Consider the following 19,964-nt stretch of genomic DNA (forward strand, 5'->3'; position numbering starts at 1 on the left):
AAAAGTTCACAGTTGCAGCCTGGCATGGTGGCTTTAATCCCAGCACTTGGGAGGCAGAGGCAGTCGGATCACTGGGAGTTTGAGGCCAGTCTGGTCTACAAAGTAAGTCTAGAACAGCCAGGGCTACAGAGAGAAACCCTGTCTTGAAAAACTAAAATTAAAAAAAAAATTCACAGTTGCAAATTGAATTTGAGGGCAACCTGGGTTATGTGAGACCCTGCCTCAAGGAGAGAGAGAGGAGGGGGGTCAGGAGAAGGGGGGGGGGTTAGGTCCTGGAAGAAATTCTTTTTCAAGGACTGTTGTCTCCTGGCTGACCGTGGAACAGGAACTTTCTGGAAATTTTGAGCTTGAGGCTGATTGTTTTCTGGCTCCTTAATAGTTAAGCCTATTATGGGAGATCCAGCTCCCTTAGGCTACTGCTAGTTACTCCATCCCAAGGCCAGGTAAGAGTGGTGGAAACCCCCTTCTCTTTTGTAGATGGTCTGATCTGGACCTGTTCCCTATATCTTTGTGGCTCACTCTGTAAAAGACCTGGTGCCTCCCCTCTGGTCCCCTAAATATGTTATTTACCTCCCAAGAGACTTGAAGACAGAGTCCTGTGGGAAAGGAGGAGGTAGGTCCCAACGGCTGATGTGGTCTGGGTTGAGCATAGCCAGCTCTCTAGCCATTGCTGTGACTTCTACCTTCATCCTCCTTGATAAAGGTAAGATGGAAGGAGACAAAGGCCCAGTCACTGGGGGCTGTGACTTCCTGAGCAGGGTGGTTTTATAGTTTTTGGGTTTTGGGTTTGGGTTTGGGTTTGAGTTTTTCCAGACAGGGTTTCTCTGCATAGCCCTGGCTGTCCAGGAGCTGGCTCTGTAGACCAGAAGGCTGCAAAAATCAGAGATCTGCCTGCTTCAGCCTCCCAAGTGCTGATACAGGGTAATTTCAAACAGTGTCACTCAGCCTTGGGCTTAGGTACAGTAAGGTCTTCATTGACTCACAGACAACCCATGTTGGGGTAGGAGAGCGGGTTGACCACTTGGGATGGATGGCTCAATCCTGTTTGGGGGAAGGACAACATTAATAAGCTGATAACCTCTCTCTCTCTTCGGATGCATGCTCTCCCATGTGTTGCCTCTGTCCCCTGTGCCTGCCCAGCACATCTAGAGGCCAGCTAGACTCTCTTGAGTCTTATAGCCACTCCCCCAATTAGCATTTCACAGGCAGCCCCAGGTCTCAGGGCTTTTAGAAGGGTGTTGCCAGTGTGGAGGAGCAATATTTAAGAGTACCACCAGGGCTGGAGAAATGGCTCAGAGGTTAAGAGCACTGGCTGTTCTTCCAGAGGTCCTGAGTTCAATTCCCAGCAACCACATGGTGGCTCACGACCATCTCCAATGGAGGCTGATTCCCTCTTCTGGTGTGCATGAAAATAGAGTGCTCATATACATAATAAATAAATTTTAAAAATATATTTAAGAGCACTGCTTTAGGGCCCAGGTGCATGCTGCTGAGTGGCCTCTGCTTGTTCAACAACCTCTCTGAGCCCCAGGGTTCTTCTTCAACGAGAGCAGCCATCTGCTATCATGGCTACAAGCATTAAATTACATAATTTGGGCAAATTACTCAGTATGGAAAAACAGCACCTGGCATAATCATGCTTACAATATCAGCCCTGCCGAGCGGAAGGAACACTTTGTTTGGGACATAATAGGGACTGTTTAAAAGGTGCAGAGGCCTCTGCAGAGCACGGCTCAGGGGCTAAAAGCCATTAAGCTGAAATCCTCTCTCAGCACCCCCGCTTTGTCTTCCCTCCTCCGCGGAAGCTCCAAAATGAATGTCATTAACAACGTTGGCGTGGGAGGTTAATTCCAGGTCTGCCTGTAGCTTTGGCTCAGGGATGCGGTGGGTCCTGCAGCATTTGGCCCATTTATGCCTCCAGAGAGGGGGCACATGCACTTGGGTGGTGAAGACAGGAAGATAGAAAGTTCAAGGCCATCCTCAGCTATGAAGTGAGGTTGAGGCTAGCCCACCAAGGGCCCCCAAGACAACCTCCCTGGGCCACAGGATGAGGAGAGGGGTGAGGAGATGCAGGCTGTAATGGAGAGTCTTTTGGTGGGATGCATTGTGTAGCTGCTAATGGCCACATTCATTTTTCTCACCACAGCCTTGAAACAGCAAGAAGAGCGGTCTCTCCATTTCATAGGAGGGGAAATGAAGACGCAGTGCAGCCAATTACTTCTCCAGGGCTTCATAGCTGCCAAGTGGCAGAGGCAGGATTTGAACGCGGGTCAGTTGAATTTTTGGATCATGTTCTGTCTCCCCCTTTCAACTGCTCTGCTGTGCCACATGTACCACACTCCACCCTTCAGGACAGATGGCTGTCAGCAGTCTGTGAAAGAAGACACCCCCCCACCCCACCCACGCAAGAGGGAGAGCTGGGGGCTGGCTAGCTCTGTCTGGTTTTTTAAAACCTATGCTTTTTTTTTTTTTTTTTAAACTTGTGCTTCTGGGGTCTGAGAATCAAGTCATTCATTGAGGAATCTTTCTTATCTCTCTGATAAGAAATAATTGAGTGCTGAGTGTATACCAGGCCCTGTTCTGGGCCTTCTCGGGGTCTAGAAAAGAAATTGATTCTATATACAGTCCTGAGAAGGGCAACCGCAAGGAGTGGTTTCCTGCTGGGTATTGAGGGATGAATAGGAGTTCACCAAGAAGAACAAACCACTCTGGCCAGAGAAGCAGACCAACGCCTTGCTCAGCCATCATCAGAGATACTTCCTCCTACAGTGGATGGGAACAAAAACAAAAACCCACAGTCAGGTTTATACAGAGAGTGAGAGCACTAAGTGAGGTGTCTCCATCAAAGCCCCTCTCCTCAGGGCTCAAGAAACTGTGTAAGTGGAGGCAAAAAGAGTGTAAGAACCGGAAGGGAAGGAGGATACCAGGAAAACAGGTTCTCTAAGACCCGACACACAGATGAACTCCCAGAGAGTGAGGTAGCTTGCACAGAGCCTGCATGGGTCTGCACCAGATGGGGTCTTTCCTAGAGCTGAAAGGAGAAGAGGGCACATGCCCCCTATCCCTAACCAGAAGCTATGTCCTACTGCAAATGAAAAGCTTCCTCCAGGAGAGTCTCACTGGGAAAACAAACTCTTCTTGAGTGTAGGCCTCATGCCCAGCAGTAGACGCCAACAGAAAATGAACTCAGTGGCATCTTTGGAGCTTCCTCGTCTCCTAATGTCCTGTCAGGGCTATTCCTTTAAAAAAAAAAAAAAAAAAGCAAAAAACCTAAAAAACCCACAACCTTTTTATTTTATTTATATTTTTTCTTCTTGATACCCTACAGGTCCTTTGCGTATACATTATGGCTTCCAGCTTAGTGTTTTTGTGGGATCCTGAATGTGCAGATGAGTGGGTCTCTGTTTCTTGTGCCTTCTCTTGGGCTCTTTTTATTCTATTTGTTTGTTTGGTCCAATTCTAATGGGTTGGGTTTTCTTTTTGTTTGGTTGGGGGGTTTTTTTGTTTGTTTGTTTGTTTTGTACTTTTTCTAGACAGGGTTTCTCCTGTAGTCCTGGCTTCCCTGGACTCGTTCTGTAGACCAGGCTGGCTTTGAACTCACAGAGATCCATCTGCCTCTGCCTCCCGAGTGCTGGGATTAAAGGCGTGAGCCACCTTGCCCGCCTGGCAGGTTTTCTTTTTATCTTATTTTGTTATTATCTCTTAGAAGCCTGTTTGTTTTCTAATGAGACAGAAAAGGGTGGGTCAGGGTGGGGAGGGGAGGTAGGGAGGATCTGGGTGTAGATGGATGGGGAAACCATAATCAAGATATAATATGTGAGAAAAAAATCTATCTTCAATAAACAATAAAATTAAAAAAAGAAGAAGGAGAAGGAGAAAGAGAAAAAAAAAATTACAAACCAAACTCACATAAAAGCAACTCCAAAGCCTTGGCCGCGGGAAAGCTTGGGCTCTATGGGGAGATGTCAACGGTTTCTGTAAGGTACTAGCACAGAGCAGGGGCTCAGTGTGCTGTGCTGCTTTCAGAGCGAGCTGTGTAGGTGTCTGGATGGAGCCGCCTGGACCCTGAGCTAAGGCATGGATGGGCTGCTGTGAGGGAAGAGTAGTGCAGACTGTGGGAAGGTGGGAAGGGAAGTTGACCCTGCGTGTCCCCAGAGGGCACCCAGCCAAGTGGAGGGGAGAGTTACGGTATTCCGGTGGGGCCTCACTGAAGGGCTGATGGGAGAAATGGGGGCTGGGCACGAGCCACCTTCACCCCGAGCCAGGCTGAGGAGGATGAGTCCCTTGGAAGCCCAGGGTACAGGAGCTTGGAGTGGGCCTGGACCCAGGTGGACACAGGAGGGAGAACTAGGGCTTGGTTACCCTATTACCCATCAAGAAGATCACTTTGGAAAGTTCTGGCTTCTTCTTCTACAAGCTAGACAGTGTTAGCCAGCCTGTGGCCAGTTGGGGGCCTGGCCCTATCAGTTGGCTTGTTCTCTGTAGGGGCTCAGACCTCACCTAAATCTTCAATCCAACCTACCCCGGTCTCTCAGCCCCATGCTTTACTGTCCACTCCACTGGACACTTGCCTGCTCAACTCCTTACATAAATAAACACTTGATGCTCAGGGCCTTCAGGAAGCCGGACGTGCCTGTCCTCCTATCTCACGTCTCTCCCCCACACAGCAGGAGGCTTACACTTTGGCTGTAGAACATATATACCTTCTCCAAGGAAGACATGTCATGTCTCTAGACCATAACCAATGCTGTCCCTCATGGCTATGATGCTTGTCCTTGTGTGTGTTGACAGTCTCTATAGCCCAGGCTAGGATCCGTGGGGGCTGAGTCATGTGAGGAAGGGAAAGAGGGGGGCAAAGAGAGGAGTTGGTACACAGCCAGCACATTTTGCCACAAACATGGTTCTCATCCAAGCTGGCAGTCAGACCCCAGAGCCTCAGGGGTGGGCACCAGGCCACCATGAGGAGGCGAGGTGGCCAGGCAGGACTCACAACACAGTTTCCCAAGCTGCCAGGACTCTGGAATGTGCGGTCCCGTCCTGTCTCGTCTGTGGTTAGGGAAATATTCGGCTGAGAATAAGCGCTCCCCTTCCTGATGAAGGGTGACATGAAGGGCCCTCTGACCCACGTGAAAGAACCCTGAGCATCACGCCTGGTCACATTTGCCTCCAGAGGCCCACCGGCACCATGCTATGTGACGCCCCATTAACCTCTCGGTGCCAATATGCCTGTTGCCTTCACTTAGGAAAGAGTGTGACCTGCCAGCTCAGATGTATGGATGCCACAGTGACCCAACCCAGGGTGCTCTGTCCTGCCTCCCTGTCTGTCCTTTGATCACCTCTGTGCTTGCCTGTTCTCCTCATGTCCTAGCCTAGAGATCTGACCTCACTTGTCTGGAACTGAGTCCTTGACACCAGCCCAGCTGCAGCTATCCCCAGGGTCTATGGCTTCCTCATGCCTCCCAGAGATGGGGGGGGGCGGGGGTCAGCTGTGGGCTCCTCGCCTGCCACTGCCCTGCTCTCAGTTAAGGATGCCCTCTACTCTCACCCGTGCCTAGCTTGCCCTGGCCTCTCTCTGGAATGAGGAGTGAACGCTGAGTAGCTGACAGGGCAGGCTTACACCTGCGAAGGGGCTGGAGCCAGGACCACAGATGGCCAAGGTCAGGCTCATCTAGGATTCAGGGTCAGGAGTCATACAGAGGTCAAGTTAGGGTTCAGAGTTTGGTCTATAACAGGCAGGGCTCACCAGGGTTAATGTTTGGGTTCAGTCAAACTGAGGTCTGTGGACAGTCAGGGTCAGGGCTTTGCTCACCAAATGAACCAAGAGCATGGATTAGTATATATGGTTAGTGTTTGTACTCCAAGACCAGAGTCAAGGGTAAGTTTATAGCCAGAACTAAGGCTCAGTCTGTAAGCGTTAGGGCTCACCTGAAACCCAGCCCTGTCCGGGACCAGCGTTGTGGTCCCACTCTGATCAAGATCATGGCTCAGCTGGAACAAGGGAACAAGGCTGAGTGTGTGACCAGATCGGAAGTCTGTGAGTGGAAGGGCTGAGTCTGGGGTCTAACCCAGCCTTAGGCCCTGAGTAAGAGGAATCTCAACCTGAAAGCAGGGTCAGGCTATGCTCATAACTTGGCTGTGGGAGGGATGAGGGCTTAGTTTGAAGCAGGATTGAGGCTCAGCCTGTATCTGCTTACAAGTCCCTCTTAAAGCACATGGCAGAGCAAACAGGGCTTTAGAGCCACTTAACTCCCTCCCAAAACTGGACCCCTGCAGCCAACTGACATTTTCTCCTACTTCTCACACCCGCTTTCTCTAGGGAGCCACCTCCAGCGATACCCACGATACCCACGCAGCCACCCAGGGCACTACCAGCCTCCTGCAGGGGAGACTCCTGGCTCCAGGACGATTAAGGAAAGAATCTGTGGGAAAAGGAGGAGGGATGGGATGGGTGCCCAGTCCCCCCGCAAGTCCCCCCCCCACCTCCCCTACCCCTACAAGGTTCTGCAGCCCCCTTGGAGTGGGCATGTTGACAGGAGACTTAACAAGACCCAGAGGGAGGTGCTCTCGAAGGGCCACCTGGAAGGAAGCCCGGATAGGGAATTAAATTAAATGCTGGTGTTTGTCCCAACAAGTAGAAAGGCACTAGCCCGGGCCAGGGCCCAGTCACTGTGGGAGCATGCCATAATTACGGCAAAATAAGTTTCGGAACTTATGTAACTCCACTAAGTGAGCCCTGAGGGTTAGGCCGAGTCACTCTCACTCTCTTCTAGAAAACGCTTGCACCCGTGAGGCTGCACCTGTGAGCCTCGGTCACTTCCTCAGGTGACGGGGTGGGAATGGACACAGAGCCAAGAACTCAGTTCTCATGCCCATCTTGTAGGGAAGGCAAACTGAAGGTCAAAAAACAAAGGCATCAGGCTCCGGGCTCCAGCCGTGTATCGAGCTCTGGGAAGAGGGGTAAGCACCTCCTCACCCCCTGCTCCCCCCCAGTGAGGACAATCTGGCTTAGGGGACCCACATACCAAGCAGAGAAGCCTATATAAATCTGGACAGGACACAGCGGGAGAAAAGAAGGGGTCTCATGTCGAGGACCCACGCAGTGCTTGGGAAACAAGGGGCGGGGTGAAGGCTCACCACTCAGGCACCAGGGAAACGACTCAGCAGCTTGGCACCCCAGGATCTTTCAGGTGGGTAAACAAGCTCTGGGAACCGCAGTCACCTGTACACAGCAATAGCCCAGGTGTGGTGGCTCTAGGATTAGAACCCATGGCTGCTGAGCCTCTGAATGAGTGGCTGGGTCAGCAGTGTTGCTTCCTGCCTCTTCAAAACAACAGCAACAGAACTACTGGGAGGCTCCCACCCAGCCAGCTGCTCTGCCTTCCTCAGAACATTTGACAAGACAACAAACAAGGTAGAACCATAGAGGACTGTTACTTCTCACCCCACCTCACAGACAGGGAAACTGAGGCAGAGAGCAGCAATGTAATCTTCTAATGCATTCTCTGTATCCTTCCCTCTCTCCCACCCCCTGCCTCCTCTCTTTTCAGGTCGGGTCCCATGTAGCCAAAGCTGTCCTCAAGCTTGCTGTGTGGCCAGGATAACCCTGAATATCTGATTTTCCTGTCTACACGCATACTAGGCAAGCAGTCTACTAACTGAGCCCCAGCCCCAGCCATGGCACATGCCTGCAAACTCAGGGCAGGATCAGGAGCTCAAGTCATCCTCAACTATGGAGTTCAGTGCAGCCTAGGCTACATGAGACCGAGTCTCAAAAAAATCCAACAGCAGGGCCAGGAAGCATGTGTACATAGGCACACACACATAGACACATACACAGGCACACATACATACATGCACACACACAGGCACACATACACACACACAGGCACACATACACACACACAGGCACACATATACACACACACAGGCACACATACACACACAGGCACACATACACACACACAGGCACACATACACACACACAGGCACACATACACGCACACAGGCACACACACATGTACACAGGCACACACATACATGCACATACACACATGCACACACACAGGCACACAGGTACACACACACTACAAAAAGAAGACCCAAGTGTTAAGTGGCCCACACCTTTATTTCCAGATCTTGGGAAGAGAGGCAGTCTCAGTGAGTTTGGAGCCAGCCAAGACTACATAATGAGACAAAGTCACCAAAATAAAAGAAGAAGAGTAGGGAGGAAGGAGAAGAGGAGGCTGCTAGGGTGTGTGCTGGCAGTTGGTGAGAAAGGGTGCAGCCTCACTAACCAGGGTCTGTGGATCAGCATCACAGGACCTGCTTCCCAGCTGGACCTCCTGTCTCCACTTTCTGTGTACCAGGCCATAGGCATGTGCCACCACACTCAGTTTTACACAGAGTCAGGGTTGGACCCTGAACACACTACCCACAGAGCCATGTCCCCAGCATGTGTTGGACATATTCTGGGTCCTTGTTCCTCATTTATTTTGTCTGGTTTTATTATTTACTTACTTACTTACTTACTTACTTATTTATTTAGAGATAGGGTTTCCTATGTAGGCCTGGATGTCCTGGACTCACTTTGTAGACCAGGCTGGCCTTGAACTCACAGCATCCACCTGCCTCTGCCTCCTGAGTGCTGGGATTAAAGGCGTGCGCCACCGCGCCCAGCCTTGTCTGGTTTTAAATTAAGTGCCTTGTCAATATTTATTTTCAGATGGGTCTTATTATGTAGCTTTGGTTGTCCTGAAACACACTTTGGTAGACCAGGCTGGCTTTGAACTCAGAGATCCACCCTCTCCTGCCTCCTGAGTGCTGGGATTAAAGGTGTGCGCCATCATGCTTGGCTGTTGTTTGTTTTTCAGTCAGTCAGTCTCACATAGCCTACTCTGGATTTGAGCTTTGGACATTCCTGCCTCAGTCTATGATTACTGGGATTACAGGCCTGTACCAATATGCCCTTCTCTGGATGAATTTTCCATTCCCAATTAACATCTTTATAAAGAAAGATTGTTTATGTATTTAATGTGAGCATAGTGTACTTGAGTGTGTGTATATGTATATGTGTGCAGATACTCATGAGTGCCAGAAGACAGTGTCTGATGCCCTGAAGCTGGGGTTCTTGGTGCATGTGAGTCACCTGATGTGGGTGCTGGAAACTGAACCCCAGTCCTCTGCAAAGGAGTGCTGCTGAGCCACCACGCCAGCCCCCTGACTCGTAAACACCATGGCTTCTTTTCCAGCTTAGGTCGTTGTCGATGCATTGGTTACTCCATGTTACCGTAGCCAGGTCAGAAGCAGCCGGGCAGGGAACAGGAAGCAGGCTCCCCAATGAGGGCTGAGAAGACAGACTCTCAAAGACCAAAGTAGGAATGTTCTCACTCCTGGCACATGGGTCACTCCGGGCCAAGTGTGTGAAGGTTCCCTTCCCACGGTAACCAACTGGCTGGCCATGAGGAAAGACAGCAGTGTGCCCAGCTGGGGCTCGTGAGAAGGTCAGAGGGCAAAGCGGAACAACTGCTTGCTTGAGCCAACCAAGGAGTTCCAGGCCCAGGGCCCAGGAGCCAGCCACACCTATAGTCAGAAAGCCCGTGGCACACTTCTTTCTGTGGCTCCCCTCGCCCTCCACAGATCGCTGTACTCCTGGAAACAGCCTTGTGTAGGGACTAGCCCTGTCCCCTCCCAATGGAAGCCACTGAGGCTCACCGCTACCAGCCTTTGCAAGAGAGGGACCCAGTGCCAGGAATGAGCGGCCCACCCTTTCCCCAACAGACCTTCTTCAGCCTTTGATGGAAATGCCAAGTCCTCTTTGAGAATGTTTTTAAGGATTCTAAACGGCACCGGAGCTCCGTGGCCACAAATAGGACGTGACTCATTCTGATGCCGAAGCTGAGCGGGAGCCCGGCCCTGATCTCCCTCGTGTGGATGAATGAAAGAGTATGTGGGGGAGGGCTGGGGGAAGGGCAGGGGTGGGTCATAAACCCTATCTCATAAAACTGGGGTGGACGTGGTCCCTGCAGCTCCCAGCTTCTGCTCCCTGCGTAAGGCTGCAGCCTCTTGCTTCAGAGCTACAGAGGAGCTCATGCTCACCATCCCCAAAAGTGTCAGTGCGGCTCTCTGGCCTACAGGAGACCTGGAGACTACATCTGGGGGGCACAATAGCACAGACTACAAGCACTGCGCCCCAAGCCTTGTACTCCTGAATCTGCTGCGGCACCCCAGTAGGAGTCATCCTTAGGCTCACTTCAACCTTCCCTCACTCATCTATGTCAACTGGTCCATGAGAGACGGACACCCTGACAGCCTCTGCCATTGTCCTGTCAGCCTGGGATACACTAGCTCTTTCTTGTCCTGGCTTTTCCCTCTCTGTAGATTTCTGTTGTCCTAGGTCTTGGCTCCTTCCTCTCTTTGGGTCCCGGCTTGAACTCACCTCCTACAGACCTTTCTTGACCACCCCAACCACGGGGACAAGTTCAGGTGACTGATCTGACAGAGATGAAGATGTTCTGAAGAGACACTTTTGCTTCTCAATCGGACTATAAGATTATTGAAACAACAGACTCCTCCAAAATAAGAATTTCTCAAGGAATCTCATGGTAGGAGAAGGAAAAGGTGCCATCCAGAGGAGAAATTATTTCCTAGAAAGAGGTTTCTCACAGTTCCAACAGCTTGTTAGACCCCCACACAGAATGAGATGGAAGCCCAGACAGTCGTGGGTCAGTGATCTACAGGACCACACCTTGACCAGGACTGCTTAGATGTGCACATCCTTGGCCTCTATTTAAACTTTATTTAAACCCTGAAGACAGACTTAAGAGGTTCTCTGGGTCTCTCTGTCCCTCTTCCCAATGTGGCCACATTGAATAAATCTCCTCTTCTGCTTTCTACAATCAATTTGGCTCTTTTAAGTCGCTTATTAAGGATGGGTGGCTAAACCCAGATTGGGCCACAAGCTGTGACCTCCAAATTCAGTTTCACCTTCATTATTCATAGTGGCTTGGGAAGGGGACATCTGCCTAGTGTCTGGCTCAAGGTACCACATTCTGACTGCGTGGGAGAAGGCCAGGCATTGGGCTGTGGGTTTTGGGGCCCTCCATCTGCTGGCTGCCGGTCCTTAGCACAGTGCAGCCTGCTGTTGACTAAGGCTCTTGAAAGGATGGCACCTCAAACTGATTTCTCAGTAGGAGACACTGAGGATCAGTGCTGTGCGTGGCTTGCCCAAAGCCACCCCAAACAAAAAAAAGAAAGAGATTGCAAATCCTGACTGTTTCCCTCTGCTTCCTTCATGCTACATCCTATATCTGTGGATCTTCTAAGGCTTGTTCTTTCCCCGACCAAGACTGGCTCTGATTCACAAAGCCAGGCAACAGACTCAGAAGAAAGCATCTGTACCCAGGAGGGAGGCCCTGGAGGGTCTGTGGACCTTGGGGTGACTGACTCTGTCCTGTCCAAGCTCCATGGGAGCAGGACTAAAGCTGGGTGACCAACTGGCCTTATTTGTCCTTCATGGTATTGATCTGGGCACCGAAAGGCCTGTTGCCTGGGCTGCCCTCAGCTCTAGGCAGGTTGGGATGTCGGTGATGCTCTCATGAAGGGAAAGTGGGGTGGAGGCTGAGAGGTGGAGATAAAGGCGATTGAGTGGCAGATAGGAAAGCCAGGGAGAGCTAGATCCCAGGAGCCAAATACAAGGCTCAAGAATTGGGAGTTGCCTCTGGTGGAAGGAGGCCTGGGGGAAGAAAACGGCCTGGAAGTGTTCCAACTTCACTTGTCCTTGGTTGGCTTAAATATTACTGATCTGAGCTATGTGTGGTGGCTCACACCCATAATTCTGTGCTAGGGTGCTGAGGCGGATTGCCAACTGGGCCGTGGAATGAGAATTTTGTTTCAGAACAAACAAAAACAAAATGTAAGCCTCATGTGGTGGTGCATCCCTGTCATCCCAACACTTGGAAGATGGAGGCAAGAGGATCAGAAGTTCAAGGTCAAGCTGTGCAGTGGTGCACGCCTTTAATTCCAGCACTCAGGAGGCAGAGGCAGGCCGATCACTGTGAGCTCGAGGCCAGCCTGGTCTACAAAGCGAGTCTAACACAGCCAAGGCCACACAAAGAAACCCTGTCTGGAAAAGCCCCTGCTCCTCTCCAAGAAGAGGAAGAAGAAGAAGAAGAAGAAGAAGGAGGAGGAGGAGGAGGAAGAAGAGGAGGAGGAGGAGGAGGAAGAGGAGGAGGAAGAGGAAGAGGAGAAGAAGGTGGAGGAGGAGGAGGAGAAGCTGTTCAAGGTCATCTTTTTTTTTTTTTTTGGTGAAGATGTATTTATCATTTACTTAATGTGCTGCCCACATGTGTGCCTGCACACCAGAATAGGACACCAGATTTTATTATAGATGGTTGTGAGCTGCCATGTGGTTGCTGGGAATTGAACTTAGGACCTTTGGAACAACAGACAGTGCTTTTAACCTCTGAGCTATCTCTCCAGCCCACAAGTTTGTCCTTTACAAAGCAAGTTTAAGGTTATCCTGGGCTACATGAGACCTTGGCTCAAGACAAGGCAGTTGGAGAGATGGCTCAGTGGTTAAAAGTATTTCCTGGTTTTTTTTTTTCCAAGACAGAGTTTCTCTGTGTAGCCTTCGCTGTCCTGGACTTGGTTTGTAGACCAGGCTGGCCTCGAACTCACAGAGGTCTGCCTGCCTCTACCTCCTGAGTGCTGGGATTAAAGGCGTGGGCCACCATGCCTGGCTTTTTTTTTTAAAGATGTATTTATTATGTATATTGTACTTGGCCAGCATGTACACCTGCATGCCAGAAGAGAACATCATATCACATTATAGATGGCTGTGAGTCACCACGTGGTTGCTAAGAATTGAATTCAGGACCTCTGGAAGAGCAGTCGATGCTCTTAAACTCAGCCATCTCTCCAGCTCATATTTCCTGTTCTTACAGAGGACCCAGGTTTGGTCCCTGGCACCCACGTGGTGGCTCATAAGTGCCTGTAACTCCAGTTCCAGGGAATTCAATGCCTTCTCTAACCTCTGTGGGCTCCTACTCACATGAGATACACACACACACACACACACACACACACACACACACACACTAATAAGTATTTTGAAAAGGGAGGTGCAGGAGAGAAGTTAAGAGCTTGCATTGCTCTTCCGGAGTTCAGTTGCCAGCATCCATGTCCGGAGGCTTGCAACCTTCTGTGCTTCCAGTTCTAGGAGATCTAGCACCCTCTTCAGGACTTCATGGGCACTTGCACTCACACTTGCACATACTCACACACAGATGTACACATACACAAATAATTAGAAGTAATAAAAATCTTGTTTTAAGAGAAAACAATCAAGTAAATACATATTATAATAAAAATTAATCAACCAACCATTCATTCAACCAATCACTGGTCTGAAGAGAACACCACACCCAAATGGGCAGGAAATTGGTTCTCCAACTGGCTCTTCCGCCACGGTATTTATGGTAATAGTTGCCTAGGCCTGAGAACTCTGGCTCTTCCTCAGGCCTGCAGACATCCTGGGAAGCTACAGTGGGGTGGGGTGGCTTGTTGATGCTGCCTTGATTTTGTGTCCTACTCAGTTTTGCATAGAGGCATGAGGGAATGTCTAGTATAAAACTTTAATGCTGGGACCACATGACTTAGCCTTGCTTAGTTAGTCTCTGTCTCCTTCAAGGCTTAATAGCGATGTGGAAAACCCCAGGCGACAGCAGGAGGGAGCAGGGGTAGCATGTACATTCTGTGAAGACCCCAGCTTGTTCCTAGAAAATACTTAAGTGTTCCTTCTGGATTCTCAGCCCTTCCCTCTCCCACACGGTTCCTTCCTAAAGAGATAAGCCAGGCCCTGGAGAGGCAGACCAGGGTGGGGGGCGGGAGGAGCTGACATGAGCCTAACTCTATCTTCTCCACTCTGCCCAGGGAAGCCTTCGTTCCTCCTTTGCTCTCTTCTGCACGTCCCTCAGTGGGATCAGCTTCCAGGCCTCAGTTTGATATGAGAGCTGTCTGCAGGCTCCTCCACCCTCAAGCTGGGGAAAAGAGATGGGGCCAATTCTCAGGCCCACACAGCCCCGGGCTCCTGACACAGTGGGTTCTTTCTTAGTGTCTTAGAAAGAATTCAGAAAGAAAACACCAACGTCCCCTGTGACTCAGATTCAGTCCTGCCAGAGGGGCTGCAAGGGGGCAGGCGGGCTAGAGGGAGCTGAGAACCCCAGCTGCCCAGGCTCTAGTTTTGTTTTTCTTTGTCTTTGGCAGTGCTAGGATAGAACCCAGGGCCTGGAGCATGCTAGGTAAATACACCCGACACTGAGCTGCACCCCAGGCCGGTCAGTATGGGGGCAGGTTAGCCTGGAGGTGCTCCTTCCAAGCATGTCTGTCATTTAGGGGTGTTGAAGGCAGACTCTAGCTGGGTTCTTGGCTCTGAGAATAAAACCACTTAGCAGCCTTATGGGTGCAGGAAAAGTCCTGATTGTGGTGTGTGTGTGTGTGTGTGTGTGTGTGTGTGTGTGTGTGTGTGTGTGTGTGTTGTGGTGGGTACTCACAGCATCACACCTTCATCACTCTTCACAGTAGCCTGTTTTTTTTTTTTAACAGAGTGCAAGGCCCAGGAAGCTCACACAACTGACTGTGTCTTAAACCTTTTGAAAATCAGATGTGGTGAAACACGGATCTGATTTCCTGCACTAAGTAGGTGGAGGCAGGAGGATTACAAGCTGAAGGTCGTTCTCAGATGCATAGAAAATTAGAGGCCAGCCTGAGCTACATGAGACCCTGATTTAAAAACAAAAAACAAAAAACAAAAAAACTAACCAAGCCAGGAAATAACCCAGATGAGAGCCTGGGTTAACCCGGAGCTAGCTCAGTCTGAGACTATTGAATGAAGGAAATAGAATAAACCAAGTGGGAAGACATGCCCGCCAGGTGGCCGGGGTCCTATGCTGTCACCCCCAGATCCCTCTAGGGTTTCATGAAGACAGGAGAGCTGTCTCCGCCCAGAGCTAAGTCTAGACCAGGCAAGGAAAGAAGGCTAGGTGGGCTTCAGCCATGCCTGTGGGTAGAGTGGCAGCCTACGATGCCCACAGGCCTCACTAATCCCACTGGCACTACTTAGCTGTCAAATGGGGTTTAAGCGCCCTTTACTAACCCTAGCCAGGGAAAGGGATTAAAACCTGATGGACCAGCAGGTACTAAGCGCTCTGTTTCCCTTCCTCCCTCCCTGTGGTGGTTGCTCTCACCAGCCAACTGTAGAACGCCTGCCTCTGTCTCTTCCCAGCACCCTCCCAGTTCCCAGCACAGATGGAGCCATCCCGATGCTAACAACCACTTCTCGGAGCCCAGCACTGTGCAGGACACAGAACACTTAAGTGTGGCAGCCAAGACTCTTGGCAATTTTGGCAATCAACATCCCGCCCTCCATTTCCTTTTGGGCCATGAGCCCTTCATTCTTCCCTGGGATCTCCAAGGGACAAGAACAGTCGCCCTTAGGTCTCTGGACTGGCCACTGAATTAATAACTCCTTCCACGCAGATTCCATCCTATAGCACTGTCATGACTCTTCGAATCTGGTGTTCATGGGGTGACAGTAGTGACCCCAAAGAAAACAGGGAAATCCACAAACCAAGACGAAGATCTCAGCTCTGAGGGCCGTGAACTGGAAGGTGTGAACACGGTTCTACAATCCCAGAGGCTTCCTGGAGGAAGCAAGAGCTGAGCAAGTTTGAATGTCTTTCTAAACAGAGAGAGTAGCATAGTAGAGGCCACCAAGTGGCAGGCAACAGGGCAAAGCCAAATTGAAATTCATCATAGTTTCTGGTTGTTTTGTTTTTTGTTTTCTCCTTTTCTTTTCAGGCAGAATCTCACTGTATAGCTCAGGCTATCCTGGACCTCACTATGTAGACCAGGCTGGACCTCACAGAGATCCACCTCCTTCTGCCTCCCAAGTGCTGGGATTAAAGATCTGTGCCACCATACCTGGCATTTCCTTTTGCCATCTGAGTCTGTGTGCATGATCTCGCTGGCATCCAGCATTAGTTTTGTTTCTGACTCTTCATTTTGTGAGTGACATACCCTGGGCCAGCAGAGGTGCCTGGGTACTTGGAGTCTTTCCTGTGCCTTGGCATCCCAGCTCTCTACCAGGTGACCTCTGCTGCCTTCTGCCAGGGGCCTGGGAAAGAGGAGATGGGGACTGTCCTTGCCCCAAGCTGGAAGCAATGGAAACATTTTGGTAGGGCTACCCTGGCAGGGCCAAAGTTTCTAGCTAGAGTGTCTTGCCTCCTGAACAGCTGCCTGGTCTTGGGTCATCTAGCTGTGGTGGGTTGGCAAGAAGCCAAATGTAACCTTCTCACCCTATCTGGAGTGTGACCTTCCGTCAGGTAGCTGCTGGGACCAGAAAATCTGGATACAAGCCGCCGTGTGGCTAGGTAGGTCCCCAGGCCTCTGTGAGGACTACCCACAAGTGTCCCTGTGTCCAAAGCCGAGAAATTTGATTTCAAATGCCCCGATAGGCTAGAGAGAGACAAGCTGAGTGGAAATGGTTGTTGGCCTTTGCGCCAAACCTCCTCTTCTCTGTTCCAGACATGGGCTTATGTATTTCAGGCTGGCCTCAAACTCGGTACATAGTCAAGGCTGACCTTGAACTTCTGACCCTCCTGCCCCCCGACTCCCAAGTACCAGTGTGGGCCACCATGCCTGAGTTTTGTGGTGGTGCTGAGGATTGAACCAAGGGCCTCCCTGAGCGTTCTAAGGCAGCACTCGGCTCACTGAGCCACACTAGTTTCTGGGCAGTTGCAGTCCCACCTTCTCCAAAGCCCTGCTTTCCTTCCGTACCGGATTCTGAGGGTCATGAAAATGCACTGGGATGAGAATGGGCACATTGAAGAGTCTGTGACAGGCAGTACAAATGGGGAGAGGGGGATGGGGGGAGGGGCACGCTGACATCCACCTTCCTGGGGCTGGAGTAAACAGGGAACTTGCCCATCAGATAAGAGGTGATCTTACATCACATTTCTCCTGGCACCCAGCACTATTAGAATAGGATCGGTTTTTTTTTTCTAATTAAAAAAAAAATCAATGACTTTTTATTTATTTATTTATACAGTATTCTGCCTGCGTGCCAGAAGAGGGCACCTGATCTCATTATAGATGGCTGTAAGCCACCATGTAGTTGGCAGGGAATTGAACTCAGGATCTTTGAAAGAACAGACAGTAAGTACTCTTACCCTCTGAGCCATCTCTCCAGGCCCCTAGAACAGGATCTTAACCAACATCCAGAGAACAGAAACAGGAGGAAGTTGGAGGGGCCCCAACTCCCTCTGGCTGCCCTGAAATCCACACCAAAGACTGTCAGGTACAGTTTCCTACTAAGAGTATGAGTACAGTGTCTTATGGCTGAAATTGTTTCTACCTCTTTCAGGGATACCAGGCTAAACAGAGTCCCCACGCAAATGGAATTTCAGATGCCCAAGGAGGAAGCCTTCAGCCAAAGTTGGCTCCAAGTCTTACTTTTGTTAGGAAAGTTTCTATTGGGTATCAGAAAAATCCAGGGGGATTAAAAACTCTATTTTCATTTCATTTCATGGTTAACCTGTCAGCTGTACTCACCCAGCCTATGAGTTTCACTTCACCCTCAGAGAGAAACTCCCCAACTATCTTAGGAACCCCCACATTTGTTGTTTGTTTGTTTGTTATGAGACAGGATTTCTCTGTGTAGCCTTGGCTCATCTGGACTCTCTTTGTAGACCAGACTGGCCTTGAACTCACAGCGATCCACCTACCTCTGCCTCCCAAGGGCTGGGATTAAAGGCGTGTGCCATCACTGCTCAGTGAACCCCCACATTTGAAACCCAGGTACATGTCTTCAAAAAGCCCCAAATGCCAGGTAGGGGTGTGGCTCAGTGGTAGATCCTTGACTCAGCTTGCATGAACTCCGGGCTTCCAGCCCAGCACCATAAAGCTTCAGATGAGAATGGCAGAGACATTGCATTTCCTCATCTGTGACGTGGAAAGTCCAGAGAGCAGAAGGTGTTCAATGCAATCCATTGCTCATTGGGCCATGGGCAGAGTGGCTTGGTGTTCCCCTCCAACTTTTCAGAGAGGGTAACTGAGGCCCTGAAATGGAAGGGAATCCCTGGGGTGCACAGAAAATGTGACTCTGACTTGACTGTTCATAACCCAAAATACCCGCCTGACTAGCCAGAGCTCCCTGCAACCTGACTAAGGATGTGACATTCAAGAAGGTGGTTGTGCTGTGACCCTCAGGACTTCTCCGTGGCTTGGTATTCAGCCAGGTGTGTCTTTTCCTTGAACCTCAGTTTCCTTGTCTGTGAGATGAGCTGCCATAAGTCCATCTCAGTGTAGCAATAAGGAGAAGACAACCCTTCAGTGATGGCTCTTACCTACCTGGCTTCTTAGCAGCCAGAACCTGTTTTCAGTCCCTGACCTTTGCCATTCCTACTTGACCTTGTCACCTCTGTTGGCTACAGAGGCCTATTTGGGTGTTCAGGTTATGAGGGAACTATGAAGAGACCACGCTGCCATTTCTCAAAGCAAGCAGGCATGCTTCATAAGGGCCCTGAACTCCTCCAATGCTTAATGATGAGACTGGAGCCCGGCTTGTGCTGCAGAGTTAGAGAACTCTGTGTGTGTGTGTGTGTGTGTGTGTGTGTGTGTGTGTGTGTGTGTGTACTTTTTTTTTTTTTTTTGGCTGTGAAAATGCACATGGCTCCCTTCATGTCATCCTTTAAAAAGTTGGCTGAGTTGTCTATACTATGGCCATAGCACCCTGAATGCAGCTGATCTAGTCTGAAAAGTTGGCTGAAAACCAGAAGTATGTGCTTTTTGTAAGAGAGCAAGGCAAAAGGAGCAGAGAAGAGCAATAGGAAGATGGGCCTGGGTGTGGCAGGCCTGGGGCACAGCTGGCCTGGGGGTGTGGCTTTCCAGGCAAGGAAGATCATGTGCTCAGCCTGGAGAGGGAGTTGGGGGGCTGGTAAGGGCTCAACCAAGAGGCCTTAGAGCCGAGGTTCTTAACCTGTGGGTTGCAATTCTTTTGGGGTTGCCTAAAAGCATTGGAAAACAAAGACTCCAGCCTATGCGGCACAAGCTTTCTACCCTCAGCCATCACCAATTGGCTGAACCTCTGGGTCCCCTGCAGGAATAGGCAGCTGTGATACCTGGGGCACAGGGAATAGACTTTCTAGACAGGCACTGGCACATACACAGCCATACACACTGGGAAACACTCTCATGCCCATAAAAAAGTAAACCTAGAAAAAATTTTAATATCTTTTTTTTTAATTAATTAATTTATTTATTTATTTTGGTTTTTCAAGACAGGGTTTCTCCCTAGCTCTGGCTGTCCTAGACTCGCTTTGTAGACCAGGCTGGCCTCGAACTCACAGTGATCTGCCTGTCTCTGCCTCCCGAGTGCTGGGATTAAGGCATGCGCCACCACCGCCTGGCTAATATCTTTTTAAACAGCACCTTTTTCCCATCCCTTTTGGTTTATTCTCTCTCTCTCCCCCTGACCCCAGACAATCTGTAACCCAGGCTGGCCTAGGACTCACAAAGTCATCCAGGCTGACCCTGAACTTGTGTCAGAGTCCTCCTGCCTCAGTGTGTCAAGTGAAGGGTTGCATTTCCCTGTCTACGCCTGTTTCATATTTAAGAAAGGGCGCTGGGCAGTGGTGGCGCACGCCTTTAATCCCAGTGCCAGGGAGGCAGAGGCAGGTGGATCTTTGTGAATTCGAGGCCAGCCTGGTCTACAAAGTAAGTCCAGGACAGCCAAGGCTACACAAAGAAACCCTGTCTGGAAAAACAAAAACAGCAACAACAACAACAAAAAAGACAGAAAGAAAGAAAGAAAGAAAGAAAGAAAGAAAGAAAGAAAAAAAAAAAGAGAGAAAGGACTGCTACTCACTCTATGTCCTGTGTCCAGAGCGGGGGTAAGTTGCGGTAGCTCC

At 50.2% G+C, this 19,964-nt stretch overlaps 1 protein-coding gene across 3 annotated transcripts in view; it reads left to right on the forward strand.

Moving 5' to 3' along the window:
* The window catches only part of LOC311587774 (uncharacterized protein), a 36,928-nt gene extending 29,230 nt beyond the window's left edge, over positions 1-7,698 (forward strand). Inside the window, exons 2-6 of one of the 3 annotated variants that reach the window (XR_014775966.1) lie at positions 579-703; positions 2,147-2,269; positions 6,317-6,957; positions 7,178-7,411; positions 7,548-7,698. Coding sequence is in view for 1 of the 3 variants with exons in the window: in XM_084764959.1 (XP_084621085.1) it covers positions 579-703; positions 2,147-2,269; positions 6,317-6,609 (541 nt within the window). In the remaining 2 variants the exon portion in view is untranslated. Of the gene's footprint in view, positions 1-578; positions 704-2,146; positions 2,270-6,316 lie in introns of all 3 variants that reach the window. The other 2 variants (XR_014775965.1, XM_084764959.1) reach the window with 2 other exon arrangements.
* The last annotated feature ends 12,266 nt before the right edge of the window (positions 7,699-19,964 follow it).

The sequence above is a fragment of the Acomys minous genome (assembly GCF_964271855.1).
Source record: "Acomys minous genome assembly, chromosome: 17".
Classification (NCBI taxonomy): Eukaryota; Metazoa; Chordata; class Mammalia; order Rodentia; family Muridae; genus Acomys; species Acomys minous.